The sequence below is a fragment of the Artibeus jamaicensis genome, unplaced genomic scaffold, assembly GCF_021234435.1.
Source record: "Artibeus jamaicensis isolate MK-2021 breed Jamaican fruit bat unplaced genomic scaffold, CSHL_Jam_final scaffold_1689, whole genome shotgun sequence".
In the NCBI taxonomy this organism is placed as follows: Eukaryota; Metazoa; Chordata; class Mammalia; order Chiroptera; family Phyllostomidae; genus Artibeus; species Artibeus jamaicensis.
In genome coordinates, this window is record NW_026522029.1 from 1,825,222 (window position 1) to 1,840,442 (window position 15,221).

The window sequence follows — 15,221 nt, forward strand, 5'->3', positions numbered from 1 at the left end:
ACCATTCTTCAAGGAATTCTATAATCAAATAGGTGAGAGAGCTTTAGAATGTGCCATACAAATGGCAGGTAGTAATACACTTATCAAATGTCCCAGTCACTCTTCTGCTGGAGCGTGTTTTGATGAGACCAAAAATCCCAAAGGACAAGGGTTTGAGGGAGGAGAAGTGAAGGGAGAGGGAAATGCACAGTTGGTAGAAGGTAGTCTTGGAAGTGGGGGGGATGGAGTGTAGTGGGAGAAAAAGGAGAGATGTGAAATAGACTGCTTTGTGAAAACACACTTTCTGGTGTCAATCTTTGGTCGTACCAAATAACCAAGGGCAAAATTTAAACTGTTAACTGAGCTCTAAGCCACAGGACAGTAGTGATAGCATCACCATTTCTGAGCATGAGGCCTAGCATACAATAGACCATACACTCTGTCAAATAAGTTTTTTGTACCTTTTCTGCAAATCTACAACTACTTCAAAATAAACAAGTTATTTAAAAAATATTAGTGAACTTATATTAAGGGCATAGTATATGCCATGAACTGTTCTGAGCAGTTGTGTCTACTAAATATACAGTATTTTAATCTTCACAACCATCCTATAGAGTAAACATGGTTATCCTTGTCTCAAAAAGCAACGGAAGCAAAGGGGTTAAGTAATTTGCATGAGGTTGTCACATAGTCAGCAAGGAGATGGGACAAGGAATTGAACCCAGGAGAAAAAAATTTGTCTTCTTATTATAAGATGGTCTCTGGAAGTGCCTCTCAGCCCTGTGATTTGATTCTCTGATTTTTAATAAGTCTCTGTTGCATTAAGGAATGAGTATATGGCAAATTGTGGACTTGGGAAACTATGATAACAAATACATTAATAAGGTTTCAAACTTCTACTTAAGTCAAGGAGGAGGGAGAAGAGATTATGAGTATAAATGTGAGTAACTCAAGCTTTATAGAAACAATCTCAATAAAATTAGGAATTTACTTAGTGGGATAAATTGGCAATGGTCATGACCCAAAAGTATAGTGAGGAAAACGGCCACACTCTAAAGGATTAAGACAGCTGGCTCAGGTGACGTGCATAGTGTTATGCAAAAATAATCATAAAAGTTTTAAAATGTGAATGATTGATGAATTGTATAACTTGATTGTGAACAAAAATAGAAGCCTAGAGACTGCAGCCGGCCAACAAGGGAAAAAAACCGGGAAAAACCTGCGGGAGAATATGAAGGCGCTGCCATGAGCAGAAGAAAAAGTGAAGCACAACAATCAAATAGTAGACAAAGAATGAGGTTTTGTTTTGGTTAATATAGTAGAGAGTTGAAATATAAGAAAGAGTCAATGAAGCCATTATTTGGGTAGGTGAAGTTAGAAGCTGTTGGCTCCCATGAAGGAAATGGTAGAATACCTGAATAGATTCATTCAGAAATGGAACAAGGCAGAAAAAGCAACCTCTATTTGACCTTTGGAAGCAGTATTTGTTCTGCTGATGGACTTGTGCAGTGGCTGAACTTACTTTGAGTTTGAATATTTTCCTGTAATCTTCCTTTTCTTCCTTAATGTCTGACTCCAAGTGCTTTTTCCCTCCTCGTATTCTTTGCTTCTATCCATTATATCAGCCATGAGGTGGGACTTTCGTTGGAAGTTTTCTGAGAATGTGTGTTCAGAAGGTGACAGAGGTGGAGTATGGGACCTTTTCGTTAACATTGCAGGACCCCTCCTCCTTTTTCAGACTCACATCTTCACAAAACACCAAGCAGATTTCAATAAAATGGTTTCTTTCCTATTGTGTTTTTACTAGAAAGAATCTTTGGGTATCAATGAAATCCTCTCAGATTTTTAAAACATAAAAGATGCCAGTGTTATTAATATTTTTATACTTCACCTAAAAGCCAATGCTTATTGATATCTCAAAAAGATGTCAAATAAAATGCCTACAGTAAAACTTTGTTGTAATAGGTATGATTTTCAAAGAATTTACCTCTTATTAAACTATTAGAAAATGTCATTTTTAAGGCAATTTGCTCTTTTTAAAATAATCTATCTTCCTTCTTTTTAAATTTATTGATTTTTGGTAAGAGGAGAAACATCGATTTGTTGTTCCACTTATTTATGCATTCACTGGTTGATTCTAAAGATTAGCGTATTAGGCCCTGACCAATGTGGCTCAGCTGGTTGGAGCGTCATCCAGTAATTGGTAGGTTATGTGTGGCTTTAATTCCCTGGTCCCACTACATAGGAGGCAACTGATCAATGTTTCTCTGTCCCATCAATGTTTTTCTCTCTCCCTTCCTCTCTCTGAAAGCAATTTGAAAAAAATGTTCTCAAGTGAGGATTTAAAAAATATAATACATTGGGTATTAGGGTTCTCCAGAGAAACAGAACCAGCAGACTATATAGGTATATAGAAAGGGTTATTCTGAGGGACTGGCTTGTGAGATTATAGACCAAGAAGTCCTGCACTCTGCTGTCTATGAGCTGCAGGCCCAGGAAAGCCAGGAGTGTAGCTCCAGTCAAAATCCCAAGGCCTGAGAACCAAGGGAGCCGGGTGTGTAAGCCCCAGTCTGAGTCCAAAGGATTGAGAACCAGGAGCTCTGATGTCCAAGAGTAGAAGAACATGGATGTTCCAGGTCAGCCAGAGGACATTTGAAGGGCAGGAGAAACCTGAGGAAGCCATTTAAATGGTAATGGATTGCTTCTAGAGTACAGTCTATCACCTCTTTGGTTAAGTTTATTCCTAGGTGTTTTATTCTTTTTGGTGCAGTTGTAAATAGGATTGTTTTTCTTGTATATAGAAATGCAACAGATTTCTGTACATTAATTTTGTGTTCTGAATCTTTGCTGAATTCATTTATTAGTTCTAATTTTTTTGGAGTCTTTAGGATTTTCTATGTATATTATCATGTCATCTGAAAATAATGAGAGTTTTATTCCCATATTTCCAATTTAGATATCTTTTATTTCTTTTTTCTTGCCTAATTGCTATGGTTGGAACTTCCAATACTATGTTGAACAAAAGTGCAGAGAGTGGACATCCTTGTCATTTTACTTTTCTTGGAAGAAAAGCTTGCAGCTTTTCACCTGGACTGTGATGTCAGCTGTGGGTTTGTCACATGTGGCCTTTATTATGTTGTGGTATGTTCCCTCTATACCCACTTCGTGAAAAGTTTTTATCATAAATGGATGTTGAATTTTTTTCAAAGACACTTCTAATGTAGCGTTGAATTTGGTTTGCTTAATATTTTGTCGAGGATTTTTGCTTCATTATTCATCAGGAATATTGGCCTGTAATTTTCTTTTTTTTTCCTGATAATGTCTTTTATTTGGTATCAGGGTAATGCTGGCCTCATAAAATGAGTGTGGAAGCATACCTCTGTCTTCATTTTTAAAAAATAATTTGAGAAGGACATTTGTTAACTCTTCTTTAATGTTTGGTAGAGTACTCCTGTGAAGCTGGCTGGCCCTGGACTTTTGTTGGGAGTTTTTTGAATTCTGATTCAGTTTAATTGCTAGTTATTGATCTATTCAGATTTCTGTTTCTTCATGGTTCAGTTTTGTAAGTTTTGGGGTTTTTTTAAGGAATTTATCCTTTGCTTCTAGGTTGTCCAATTTTTTGATGTGTAATCATTCATAGTAGTCTCTAATGATTTTTGTATTTCTATAGTATCAGTTGTAACTTCCCTTTCATTTATGATTTTATTTATTTGGTCCCTCTATGGTTTTTCTTGCTGAATCTGGCTAAGGGATTACCAATTTTGTTAATCTCTTCAAAAAACTGGCTCCAGTTTAATTGATCTTTTCTATAGTATTTTTGTCTGTATTTCATTTATTCCTGGCCCGATCTTTATTATTTTCTTCCTTATACTAACTTTGGCCTTTTACTGACTTCTTCTTCTAGTTCCTTTAGGTGTAAAATTATTTATTTGAGATTTTTCTTGTTTCTTAAGGTAGGTTTGTCTCTCTTAGGACTTGTTTTTGTTGCATCTCAGAGATGTTGGTACATTGTGTATTATTATTCATTTTTCTCAAGGTATTTTTTAATTTCCTCTTGGGTTTCTTTGTTGACCCATTGATTGTATAATACCATATTGTTTAGTCTCTATATGTGTGTGTTTTTTCCAGTTTTTTTCTTGTAATTGATTTCTAGTTTCATCCTGTTGTGGTCAGAAAATATGCTTGATATGATATCAGTCTTCTTAAATTTATTGAGACTTCTTTTGTGACCTAATATGTGGTCTATCCTATAAAATGTTCTATGTGCATTAGAAAATAATATGTACTCTGCTGATTGGGGGTGAAATTTCTGGAATGCCTGTTAAACTGTCTAATCGAATGTGTCATTTAAGACTACTGTTTCCTTATGTTTTCTGTCTGGATAATCTATCCATTGTTGTAAATAGTGTATTAAAGTCCCCTACTCTTATTATATTGCTATCAGTTTCTCTTTTTATACCTGTTAATATTTGCTATATATATATTAGGTGCTCATACTTGGGGTGCATAAATATTTACAAATGTTATACCCTCTTGTTGATATGGATAAACAAATAATCTACGAGTTTGAAATATAAAAGGAAAGGAAATAGATTAGTCCCACTGAACAATACTCCTTTTCAGAAAGTAGAATACTGTAGCATCCTACAGATAGGATTTGGGCTAATTTGGGCTCATTTAACACCACAGTATTTCATAAAAATTAGAAGGCAGCAAATGCAAAATTAATTCGTGGATACATGGACCAGCATACATCTGATAGAAAAAAGTAAGCATTTTTAGTTGCATTTAATACTTACAATATCATAGTCAGAAACAAACTTCCTGGGAAGTCATTCCAACATCTTCCTAGTGGTGCCCTGCATTTTGAAAGACATTTTGATGGTCGGGAAGGGTCAGGCTGGGAAAGGGAAAGAGAGAGGTCGAGGAAGGAGTAAGAAAAGTGGCAGACACCCCTCTTTATCGTGTCAGGCTACTGATTCCTCAAAGCCCCATTACCAGTCATCTTTTCTCCCCAGAAGATTGCCCCATGGTCTGGCGTGTGCTTTGGTGGTGGTTCAGCTCAACAATAGCTTTCCAACCTTGCATACGGTAAAAAGAAAGTCATTATTTAACATAGCACAATTTATGAGTAACAGACATCTGATAAAACATTAAGAAATCAAACATTTATCTAAGCATTTAGAGAAATGGCTTACCATAAGTTATGGATTTTGAAATAGTCCCCAAAGGATTCAAGACAAATCCCTTTACCGAAGACATTTAAAATTAGATTCAAAGAAAAACTTGAGTGAGAGAATACCAGAGTGAAAGCTCCCACACTAACAAATATGAAACAGATGAATTTTAGCTTTTTCTATTTTTAATATGTACAACTGTTATTTTTCTGATTCATTAAAAAGCAGACTTGGTATTCTAAACTCTTGGCCACAAATAACATAAAATAACATAAAGATTAAATCAACAGCACTTAATAATGGTTCCAGAGACCTACAGACCTATGACAGGACACTCAAGGCCAAAACTATAAACTCCAAATGTTACTTTTATCACTGACAGAAGCAGAGGGTACTGGGGGAAGTTCTTCTTTAGAAAGTGATATACTCCCAGGCTCCCCACAGTCCACAGGGGAGTACGAGCTGCAGGCACCACAGCTGAGTTTAATTGCCACGATGATGCATAAGGAGAGATGTGATATCTGGAGTAACTGGCTTCTAAACAAGGAGGGGCTTTAAAGATTAAAGTCAACACTTTAAATTGCACTCGCAACTGAATAGGAAGCTAATGCTGACCATAGAATGCAGGTGTAATATTCTCCATATGTTTTGGACCTTGTAGCTGAGAGAGATCAAGCTGTCCGCATCACACACAATAAACACTCAAGGACGGTGCCTTATGACATTCTATTTTGGAGGTTAGAAACTCAAAAATCCTGATGGTAAATAACACAAACAAACAGCAAAAGGTGTTCTTAGAGGTAGGACACCAATCTAAGAAATCACTGAACATCTGTGAGGCCTTCTTAGACAAAGGTAAGCAGAGTGCCACAGCTAAATGCACTCTGAGTACTGGAAATCTTGGCCAAGAAGTGAATTGGTCCATAACTCCTGATGTTACCTGATAATAGTAGAAATCTGGATGCATTGATAGCTGGCTACACCTTTTCAGGTATGAGAAATAATGCCTCACACAGCACACCTGAATAAGAGTTCACTGAACACGATCAAGAGTCAAGTATAAACGTGAAAGAAACTTAATTCAGCAATCACTATATACTAAAGAAATAGCACATCCCTAAAAGTAGACAGTCCTTGGTGAGCTAAATGATATTAAATGCAAAATCTCACTAGAAAAGCAAAATCAAGCAGACCAGGAATAAGCCTGCCAATGTGAAAGAAAATTCTCCAAATAGTATAGTTTTGTTTTAGCCACTGACATATGGGAAAATTTATGTAGTAAAGTATATGGTTATAAAGTTTCAACTTATATTTAGTGAGGGAAACAATTTATTATACAAAAAAAGCATAAATGTATGACAGATGGTAATGTTTTTTTTTTTCTATTCTTGGCAGGGTCTCTTTTTAGCTGAATGGCACTCACTTCTTAAAACTATGACCATTGTCATTCACACCTATTTTCTGAGATTAAACAGACCAATTCTATGATGAAACCCCCTATAAATTTGGTTATTGTATAATGTCTTTCCATTTTGTACCATAAATTATCAAGTACCACTTTCCCTAGTATAATGAAAAAGGCCAAAACTGAGCAAAAAAGCATGCTGTAATAAGATCCTTATTTTAAATTCTCTAAATCAATTTTTGAAAAACCTATGTTTAAATTAATTCTAGTAAGATAGAGGAAAGTCTAAAAGATTATATAGGAAATATCCTCTTCTATCCTGAATCTTTACTGTTGGCTTTTAAACATGTTCTGTTCCTTTAAATCATTTGCTAAATTATAATTTATGTATACGGATGTCTAGGTGATAGATCTTGGTTCATCCTCTGAAAAATGGGCAAATTTTTTAATATAAGCAGACTAGTTTATTGTATGACTTTATTATGCAAACTACTTCAAATAACATATTTACTTCCTTGATAAAGAGTTTAGAGAATGTACTGAATAAGTGAGTGGCAGGGCAGGTGAAGGTCACGATTGGGTGGGTGGCACTGGACACTTGTCTCCCCAAGGGCAGGGATCAGAGCTGTGTGCCTGTCACGGCCAGAGTCAGCACTGAGCCCTTCTTGAAAGTGACGAGGCTGTTTTCTGAGATACATCAAGGTGATTCTCAAATGAAAACCATCAAAAATGTTAGGTCATATAGAGTAACTAGCTGCTATAACAAATCTCAGTGTTTCAGCAATTTAAGAAAATAAAAGTTTATTTCTCATCCAAGTAAAAACCCCAAGTGAATGCCTTTGGTGCAGAAAGCAGGATGCAGCCTGGCAGAAAGGGCTCCCTGCGCCAGGGAAATCAGTCAGGGACTCAGGCTTTCAGGGTCCCCGAGTCCTGGCAGACAGGGAAGGGCATGGACAGGGCCCGGGAGGTGTTGTCATAGGCCAGCTTTGGTTGTGGCCGGATTGCTGCTCTGTCCCACCAGCTAGAACCCAGTCATGTGTTCACAGGTAAGGATACGGAAGGTTGAAAAGTGTCTGACTCTCATCGTAGGAGGAAAGAAAATCAAATGATTATTATGAAACAGCTAGTTAGCTCTTGCCACAGTGTCACATTTTATTGCTACCAAAATTGGGGTTGGACAGCCGTCACTCGTAAGATGTAACTAGTGCCACTTTCTCTACTATTTAAACTAACACTTGCCCTGGCTGGTGTAGCTCAGTGGATTAAGCACAGGCCTGTGAAGCAAAGGGTCGAAGGTTCAATTCCCAGTCAGGGCACATGTCTGGGTTGTGGGCCAGGTCCCCCCGTTGGGGACGCATGAGAGGCAACTACACACTGATGTTTCTCTCCCACTCTCTCTCCTTCCCTTCCCCTCTCCCTAAAAATAAATAAATAAAATATTTTAAAAATAAAATAACACTTAATTTTCCTTTTTCTCTTTATTCTAATTTTTTTCTTTGTTTCTCTTTCTTATTACAACCTATTTTATTAATCATCTGCTAGTGATTTGGCTGAACTGACTCTACATAATATGTTTATTTTGAAATATACATTTGCATTCAAGAAGAAAATTAGTAACATAGTATGACATATCAGTACATAAATATCCAGTTAAATTTTTTTATAAAACATAACTGGAAGGCCAACAAATTTTTTTACTGCCTTTGTAATAAAAATGCAGGACTTCTTTCCCAAACAGTTTAAACCTATGAGAATAATTATGGTCAACATTCAGAGAGATGTAATCACTGATTACTTATTTTTATCCATAATAATCTTTGTATGCAAGCCACAATCCAAAGACAATTTTTGTCTTACAAAGAAAAGTTTAGTGAAGAACAAAATTTGGGAGAAAATTCTATGATAGTGAGTTGGTGGCAGTCTTTGCTGTGAGGACCCTCAGGAAAACCTCTACCTGAGACCCTCCCTCTGGCTTCACCAAGCATGAGAAATTGTCTTCTCAAATGTGTCTCATTGCCCCAGAGGGGACATCCTGTTATTTTGGAAGGCCCGAAACAGAGATAGGGGGTGGTGTAGAGGTTCAGCACCCTGGGTTTGAGACTCGGATAATAACTGGATTCTAATCCGGGCGCCATCAGTCATACCCTGTGGGGCTTGGAATAAGGTTGTTGTAAGAATGAAACGATGAAACTGTGTTGTGCGGAATATAACCGGTGCTCAAGAAACGAGAGCTGTCCTGACTAGAATCATTATTATTACTATCATTCTTTTGGGGACTGTCCAGGGTATTTGATATTTGGGAGTACCTGGTGGGAAAAGGAAGTCTCCGCTGACCAGTACTACAGGGCAGTTCAAAGAACTGGGTCTGATTAGACAGAGTAGAAGATTTAGAAAGACACTAGCTTCCTCTGCAGTTACATAAAGATCTCATAGGGGAGTGATTGGACCCTGGGAGAAAGAACCTAGACTAAAGCAGAGGCTGGAGGTTGGGGAGGCAAATGTGGCTTCATTAAAGGAAGCACTGTGGGCAGAGGAGAGCAGATAAGGAAATGGCGTGGGCTGCCTCCTGACGGGTCAGTTCCCGATTCTAGGTTTCCCAGGACTGGATGGAGAGGTCGTGGACAGGATTCCAGGGGTCTTGAGTTTCTAGACGATGCCTCGGACCAGAGAAGGCAGAGGGTCCAAGTGAGTAAAGAAACGCACTCTGACCAACACATATCCTCCAGCCCACTGGCCCAGTTTTCCTGCTGCAAAACCCTGAGATTTAATCTGAGGGCTGGGGGTGCCAGCATGGAATTATCCTGCGGCTGGGAAATTTGGTTGCTATGGCGACAGAAGCGGTTGGCCGGAAGAGTCTGAACTGCCTTGGGGGAGGGGAGCCCAATTCGCTCAGGAACTGGGCGTGGCTTCGGTCACTATGGCAGCGGGGACGCTTAGTCCCGGCCTGATCCCAATTTAGAGGCCAAACTTCTGTCCTTTTCATGGCACCCAAGAAAGAGAAAGTTGGGACCACGAGCACCAATTCTAAGCCATGGGAACCATCGCTCATCGCTGCACCTTTCAATCAGGTGAGCTTGGAGCCCTGTAAGTCCTCTGCCCCAGGGCAATGGCCGGTCCCGGTCAGACTCCCCAGGCCCTGCCGCCAGGCTTGCCCTCCCTTCCCAGAAGCCGCCGCTGACCCCTCCGAAATCCCATCCTTTATGCCTCTCCCCTGGCCTGGTCGTTTAGCTCTCAAAACGACGCAGAGTCCCCTTCGCAGCGAGTGCTTGACAGTGTTGAGCCTTAAGGAAAAACGAAGGAGGCCGCCAGGGGAGTCAGTATGATTTCAAACGGTTTCAAACGGTTTCAAACGGTTTCAAACGGTTTCAAACGGCGGCGTGTGTTGGGGAAGAGAGGAGCTGTCGCTCGCTGACTCTTCAGGGTCGGTCAATGAAGTCGAGCAGGGGGCACTCCACAGTTGTCCTGGAGTTGTCTTTATGAACCGTTCACTTCCTCCTGATATCTCCTGGAGAACATAGATCCTGTCAAGTCACCTGTAGCCTGGTTTATTAAGGTTTTAATAAATGCTGGGTGAAAACAGGTGTGGCTGCCTTATGCAAATGAGCCTTCTGCAAATAAGAAACAAGGACTTTCTCGTGCAACGCCCTGATACCACGAGGTCAGAGTTTTGATGTAGAAGATCGGAGTGATCAGGGGTTAGCTGCTAGACTCATGGATGCCACAGGGACCAGAAAATCTATAACCCACCCACCACGTGACTGCGTCCCAGAACTGACCAGCCCCCCCCCCCCACCCCTCCAGTGAGCTGGGCAACCCACTAGCTCTTGTCACCTGCCTCTGGGAATCCAATTCAACACTGAATTGTTTCTAAGTCCGGGACAGCGTTTGGAAGGAGGAAGGTTGGTTTTGGGAGTCCAGCCTGCCATTGCAACAATTTTTTTTTCCAACTGGAAAAAATATTTTTTATTCGGTGTCTGCCTGCAAAACCAAATTATGAACTTATTGACTGCTGACGGCTCTTACGAGAAATTTCTACCTATTTGTCCCTCTTTTCCACTGTAATTGTTTTATTCTCTTCGAACAGTAATTCTGTCTGATATGTAGTTCCACCTGATGAAAGTGGTCAAGATAACTGCTGATGCTGACATGACATCATGTAATTGTTAGTTATTTCTCTAACTTCAGGAATGAAGGGTGTCAACTCAGTAATTCCCCTTTACAGTCTCAAATTCTCAAAGATGTTTTCCAAAATACTCTGTGAAAGGACTCTACTTTGCTGTTATAAGTCAGCACTAGCCAAAATAACTTTTCCCCATTTTTCTTTGAGATCGTATAGGCCAAGTTTGGGCTTGGAGCGGACATTTCTGCTTGAGTTATAAGCTGCTGAACGGCGGAGTTTGGAGGTGCTGACACCGCATTAGCTTCAGTGTTGCAAATGTGAAGCTATAATTTTCCGAGTTGAATGGAAAACCTAAAGGCACTATTTTTCCTTATGGCTCGAAAACCTGAAATAATATTCAGCTTTCTTGCTCCTGCTCAAACAATATAATTTCAATAAATCTTATATATTAACAGAAAGAATTTGAACTCAAATAAGATGCAGTTTTAACTACAAAGAGTGAACTCTTCAGTTTGTTGGGATATGTGGGTTTGCACTACAGGGGGCTGACAACTGCCCTCCACTTCAGCTCGTATTTTTTTTCTCATCTTGGTTCCATGTCTGACCCAAAAGGAAAATTCCCGGATGAACCCAGCTGGCCAGTGCCCAGAGGCATGCGCCAACCACCAAAGCAATACACTCTGAACTGGGGTTAAAGATGACTGTAGCTGTGAGAATTCCTTACCCACAGGGCTTAGCAAAGTGCTTTGCACATAGTGGGTGCTCAAAACAGTATTACTGCTTCAGTTCCCCAAAACTTTCTTTTCATAACAGTTGCTACTCAAGTGTAAATTGCGCTCCAGTACATGTGCGCTACTGAGTGTGTGTGTGTGTGTTGGGGGGTCGGAAGAGGTAGGGGGTTCCTACCTCCCAGACCTCCATAAGCCAGTTTTTAGAATTCACTGGTCAAGTAATTCAAATCAATAGTCATTTTGAACTCACGTTCCTATCGAGCTGCACTGGTCTTGACAGAAAATCAGCAAGTTCACAATTTGGTTTTAGTGAATTTACCTTGTGTTACTATTTTGGGCTGTCCTTCCAGACTGGAATAATTGTCATTTTTAGTGTATTTTAGTTGGTTCTAAAACGTTAAGTGATAGCCAATAATACAAGGCAGTCTGTTACTAAGCACTAAATGGTTGGAGACTAAGGGTCAGGAAGATTAATGGCGGCTGGGAGAGTCAGGAAATGCGTTGTAAAATAACCGCCTTTAGCCAGGTCCTAAAGAATGGGAGGAATTTGAGCAGGTAGAGTGAAGGGGATGATTATTTCAGGTAAGGAGACTAATATGTTCCTTAAACAAATCTGGCACTTAAAGTGAGAGAGAGAAAAATGTAGGTTAGAATGCTTCTCGGTGTGCAGTGCTCCTGAACTCTGTCAGTGAGTGGTCCTTACTCACTTCGCTTTGCATGTAAGTGGGCCAGAGATTTAGCTGATTAATATATGTGAAATATCACACTTCCAATTAGGTGAAAAGAAAATATTTCTGCACTTTGGCAATAAGATTATCAAAATAGATCTTAGTGTGGGTTTGAGTGTGACATGAACATTCTATTTCTGATCTCTAGCAGCATTAGGCAGTTAAAGATGCTTAGGTATCATATAAATTAAAATCTTTGAATGCAACTTTCAAGATCTCCTCTTTTGGCCACATGGGGGGGAAGAGGTGGAGACATTTATGTCTAAGAGGTTTTTGTAGTGGTGAAATATACATAAAATAATATTTACCATTTAAAAGATTTTCAAGCAGACTATTCAGTGGCATTAAGTACATTCATATTGTGAGTGACCATCACCATCTCTAGAACCCATCCACCTTGACTTCAGCTGTTCCCATTAAATAATCCCCCGAACCGCCCTCCCCTCAGCCCCAGCAGCTGGCGTAGGAATAGAGTAAATGTAGCCATACCGTGTTTGTCTTCCTGCGACTGGCGTGTTTCATTCAGCATGATGTCCTGAAAGTTCAGTCGTGTTTAAGTATATATTAGAATTTTTTTTTGTTTTTAATGCTGAATAATATTCCATCTTATATATAGGCCACAATTTATTCATTCATATGTCATCCATCGATGGACACACGGATTGCTTCCAGCCCTTGGTGTCTGTGTTTTCCCACTGTTTCCGTGGAGAGCCGAGGGACCGAAGCTTCCCGGTCGGCACTTTTCTCCAGCACGATTCACAGTCACGCTGCTGTTACCACGAGGGCACAAAAAATCTGTTTGAGTCCCCGCTTTCGGTTTCATGAGTATATATCCAGAAGTAGAACTGCTGGATCATATGGTAATTCTGTGTTTAATTTTTTGAGGAACTGCTGTGCCGTTTTTCACAGTAGCTATACCGTTTTATATTTTGACCAGCAATGCACAAATGTTCCAATTTCTTTATATCCTTACCAACATTTTTAATATTCTGGGTTTTTTACATACTATATTATATATACATAACAGCCATCCTAATGAGTGTGAAGTGGTGTTTAATTATGCTTTTGATTTGCACTCTTTCATTATTAGTGATAAATATCTTTTGATATATTTCTGGGCCATTTGTATATGTTTTTTGGCCCTTTTTAAATCAAAGAATTTTTGTTTCTTTATTGTCGAATATATAGGAGTTCTTTATATATTCTGGAAGTTACTTGCTTATCAGATATATGATCTGAAAATATTTTCTCCTGTTCCATAGGTTATTTCCTTTTTATTCCATTGACAGTCCTTGCATGTATACATTTTTAGTTTAATTTATCTAATTTTTCTTTTGTTGCCTTGTGCGGTTGGTGTCATTGCCAAGCCCGGTATCATTAAGCTTTTCTCCTGTGTTCTCTTCTAAGAGTTTTATAGTTTTATGCCTTACATTTAGATCTTTGGTCCATTTTGAGTTATTTATTGTACATGAGGTGAGGCGAGGCTTCGACTTTATTTTTTGCATGTGGATATCCACTTTCCCCCAACTGTGGATAGCACTCACTGTTGAAAAGACTCCTTTCTCCATTGCAGAGAGAAAAGGTGGGGGGAAAGACATTAAAATTGTCACAAATTTGTCTGCCATATCAAGTGTGGCTTTTTCTTGACTGGGCCTTGTCTTGGTTGCTTCAGAGCACTGACTGCTTTCAAAGGTCCTGCAGAGTTGTTTTAGTCAGTCTGTGGTTTTTCTAATGTTTCCATGGGGGACAGAAGGCCTAGAGCTTCCCAGTCTGGCATCCTGCTGGTGTCACTGTCGTCTCAGAGATTTTGTAGTCAACTCTGATGTTCCATTTCTTCCAGGACTATTGTATGACAGGTAATGCTGGGACAGGGGAGATTAGTAGAAGCTTTGTTTGTGACAATTTAAATTTTTTTTCTAGAATTATTCAAACAGCATAGCTATTCTTTTTAGGAGCTTACAGACGGCCCCAGGCCTATCTCTGAATAACGTCACATGGCTTCAGAATAACTGAGCTATACGTTTGTATTGGACTCTTGTGCTATGGCTAGAACTTGGGTGTCATCACGGGCGAGGGGGACTTCATTATCTACATTAAGTGACAGCCGTGATAGCAGCACGGAGCATGTTCGGAAGACAGATACAAATCCTTTTTTTTTTTTCTTTACGATATCACTGGCTTTTGTCCTCAAATGTCTTCTTCAGAATTCCAGCGTACCCCAAAGTTTGTTTTGGTTGATTTAGGTATAACACAGGTTGAGTTGGGTTGGGGATTTTGCTAATTTTAAATGTCGAATGCTTTCATAATTTAAGATTATCTGAGAATGGTTATTTCTTTTCATTTGTTTGTAGTTTAAAGTCTTATCATCATTTGTAGCAGAAAGGCAGCCATGACCTGTGAGACCAACCTCTCTCTGGCCTAGCAATTATTCCCTTCCCTTACTGTGACCCACCACAGAAAACATTAAGCAGAAACAGGAAAAAGAGTTTACGACAATCCACACACCCTTTAACTTCGCCAGTCTCACTATTCCGATGCACTAATTTCAATTTGTGGTGATGATTTCAGGTCCCTAAGGGGCTGGACACTCTTTACTTCTTGATTCAGCCTTCAAATCCTCTTTAACATAAATATCTACACATTTTAAATATTATACACCAAACTATAATAGATGAAGGAAATCTATTATGTAAGGTCTTTACTGAGACCCATGAGGTCTTCTAATTTCTTTATTTTTATTCTCAATGTGTTTCCTCTTTTTCAAAAATAATAATAATAATATTTGCATCAAAGACACGAATTGATGCTGAACCCAGCAAGGCCTTTACACGACTTGGTGGTGCAGATTCGCAGGGCGTCGGTCCAGCCTGTCCCTTTTGTGGGACTGAGGATCCAAGCGTTTCAAGGTCTGGCCCAAAGACATGGAGTGATTTTGGCGAAAATCATAGATTTTTCTCACTTGGTCCCTTCTTCCTCCTTTAACAAAATCATTAAGTTATGATATGGCAGTGATACCATTTTTTATAAATCTTGCAATGAAACAAAATTTTATATATCTGATCTTATACCAATCCCCAAAAC

The 15,221-nt window shown here is 39.2% G+C and overlaps 1 protein-coding gene across 1 annotated transcript in view; it reads left to right on the plus strand.

Annotated features, from left to right (window-relative positions):
* Positions 1–9,517: 9,517 nt before the first annotated feature.
* The window catches only part of SPAG17 (sperm associated antigen 17), a 185,500-nt gene continuing 179,796 nt past the window's right edge, over positions 9,518–15,221 (plus strand). The window contains exon 1 of the mRNA XM_053656086.1: positions 9,518–9,629. Coding sequence (XP_053512061.1) covers positions 9,543–9,629 — 87 coding nt within the window. The 5' untranslated portion in view covers positions 9,518–9,542. The remainder of the gene's footprint in view (positions 9,630–15,221) is intronic.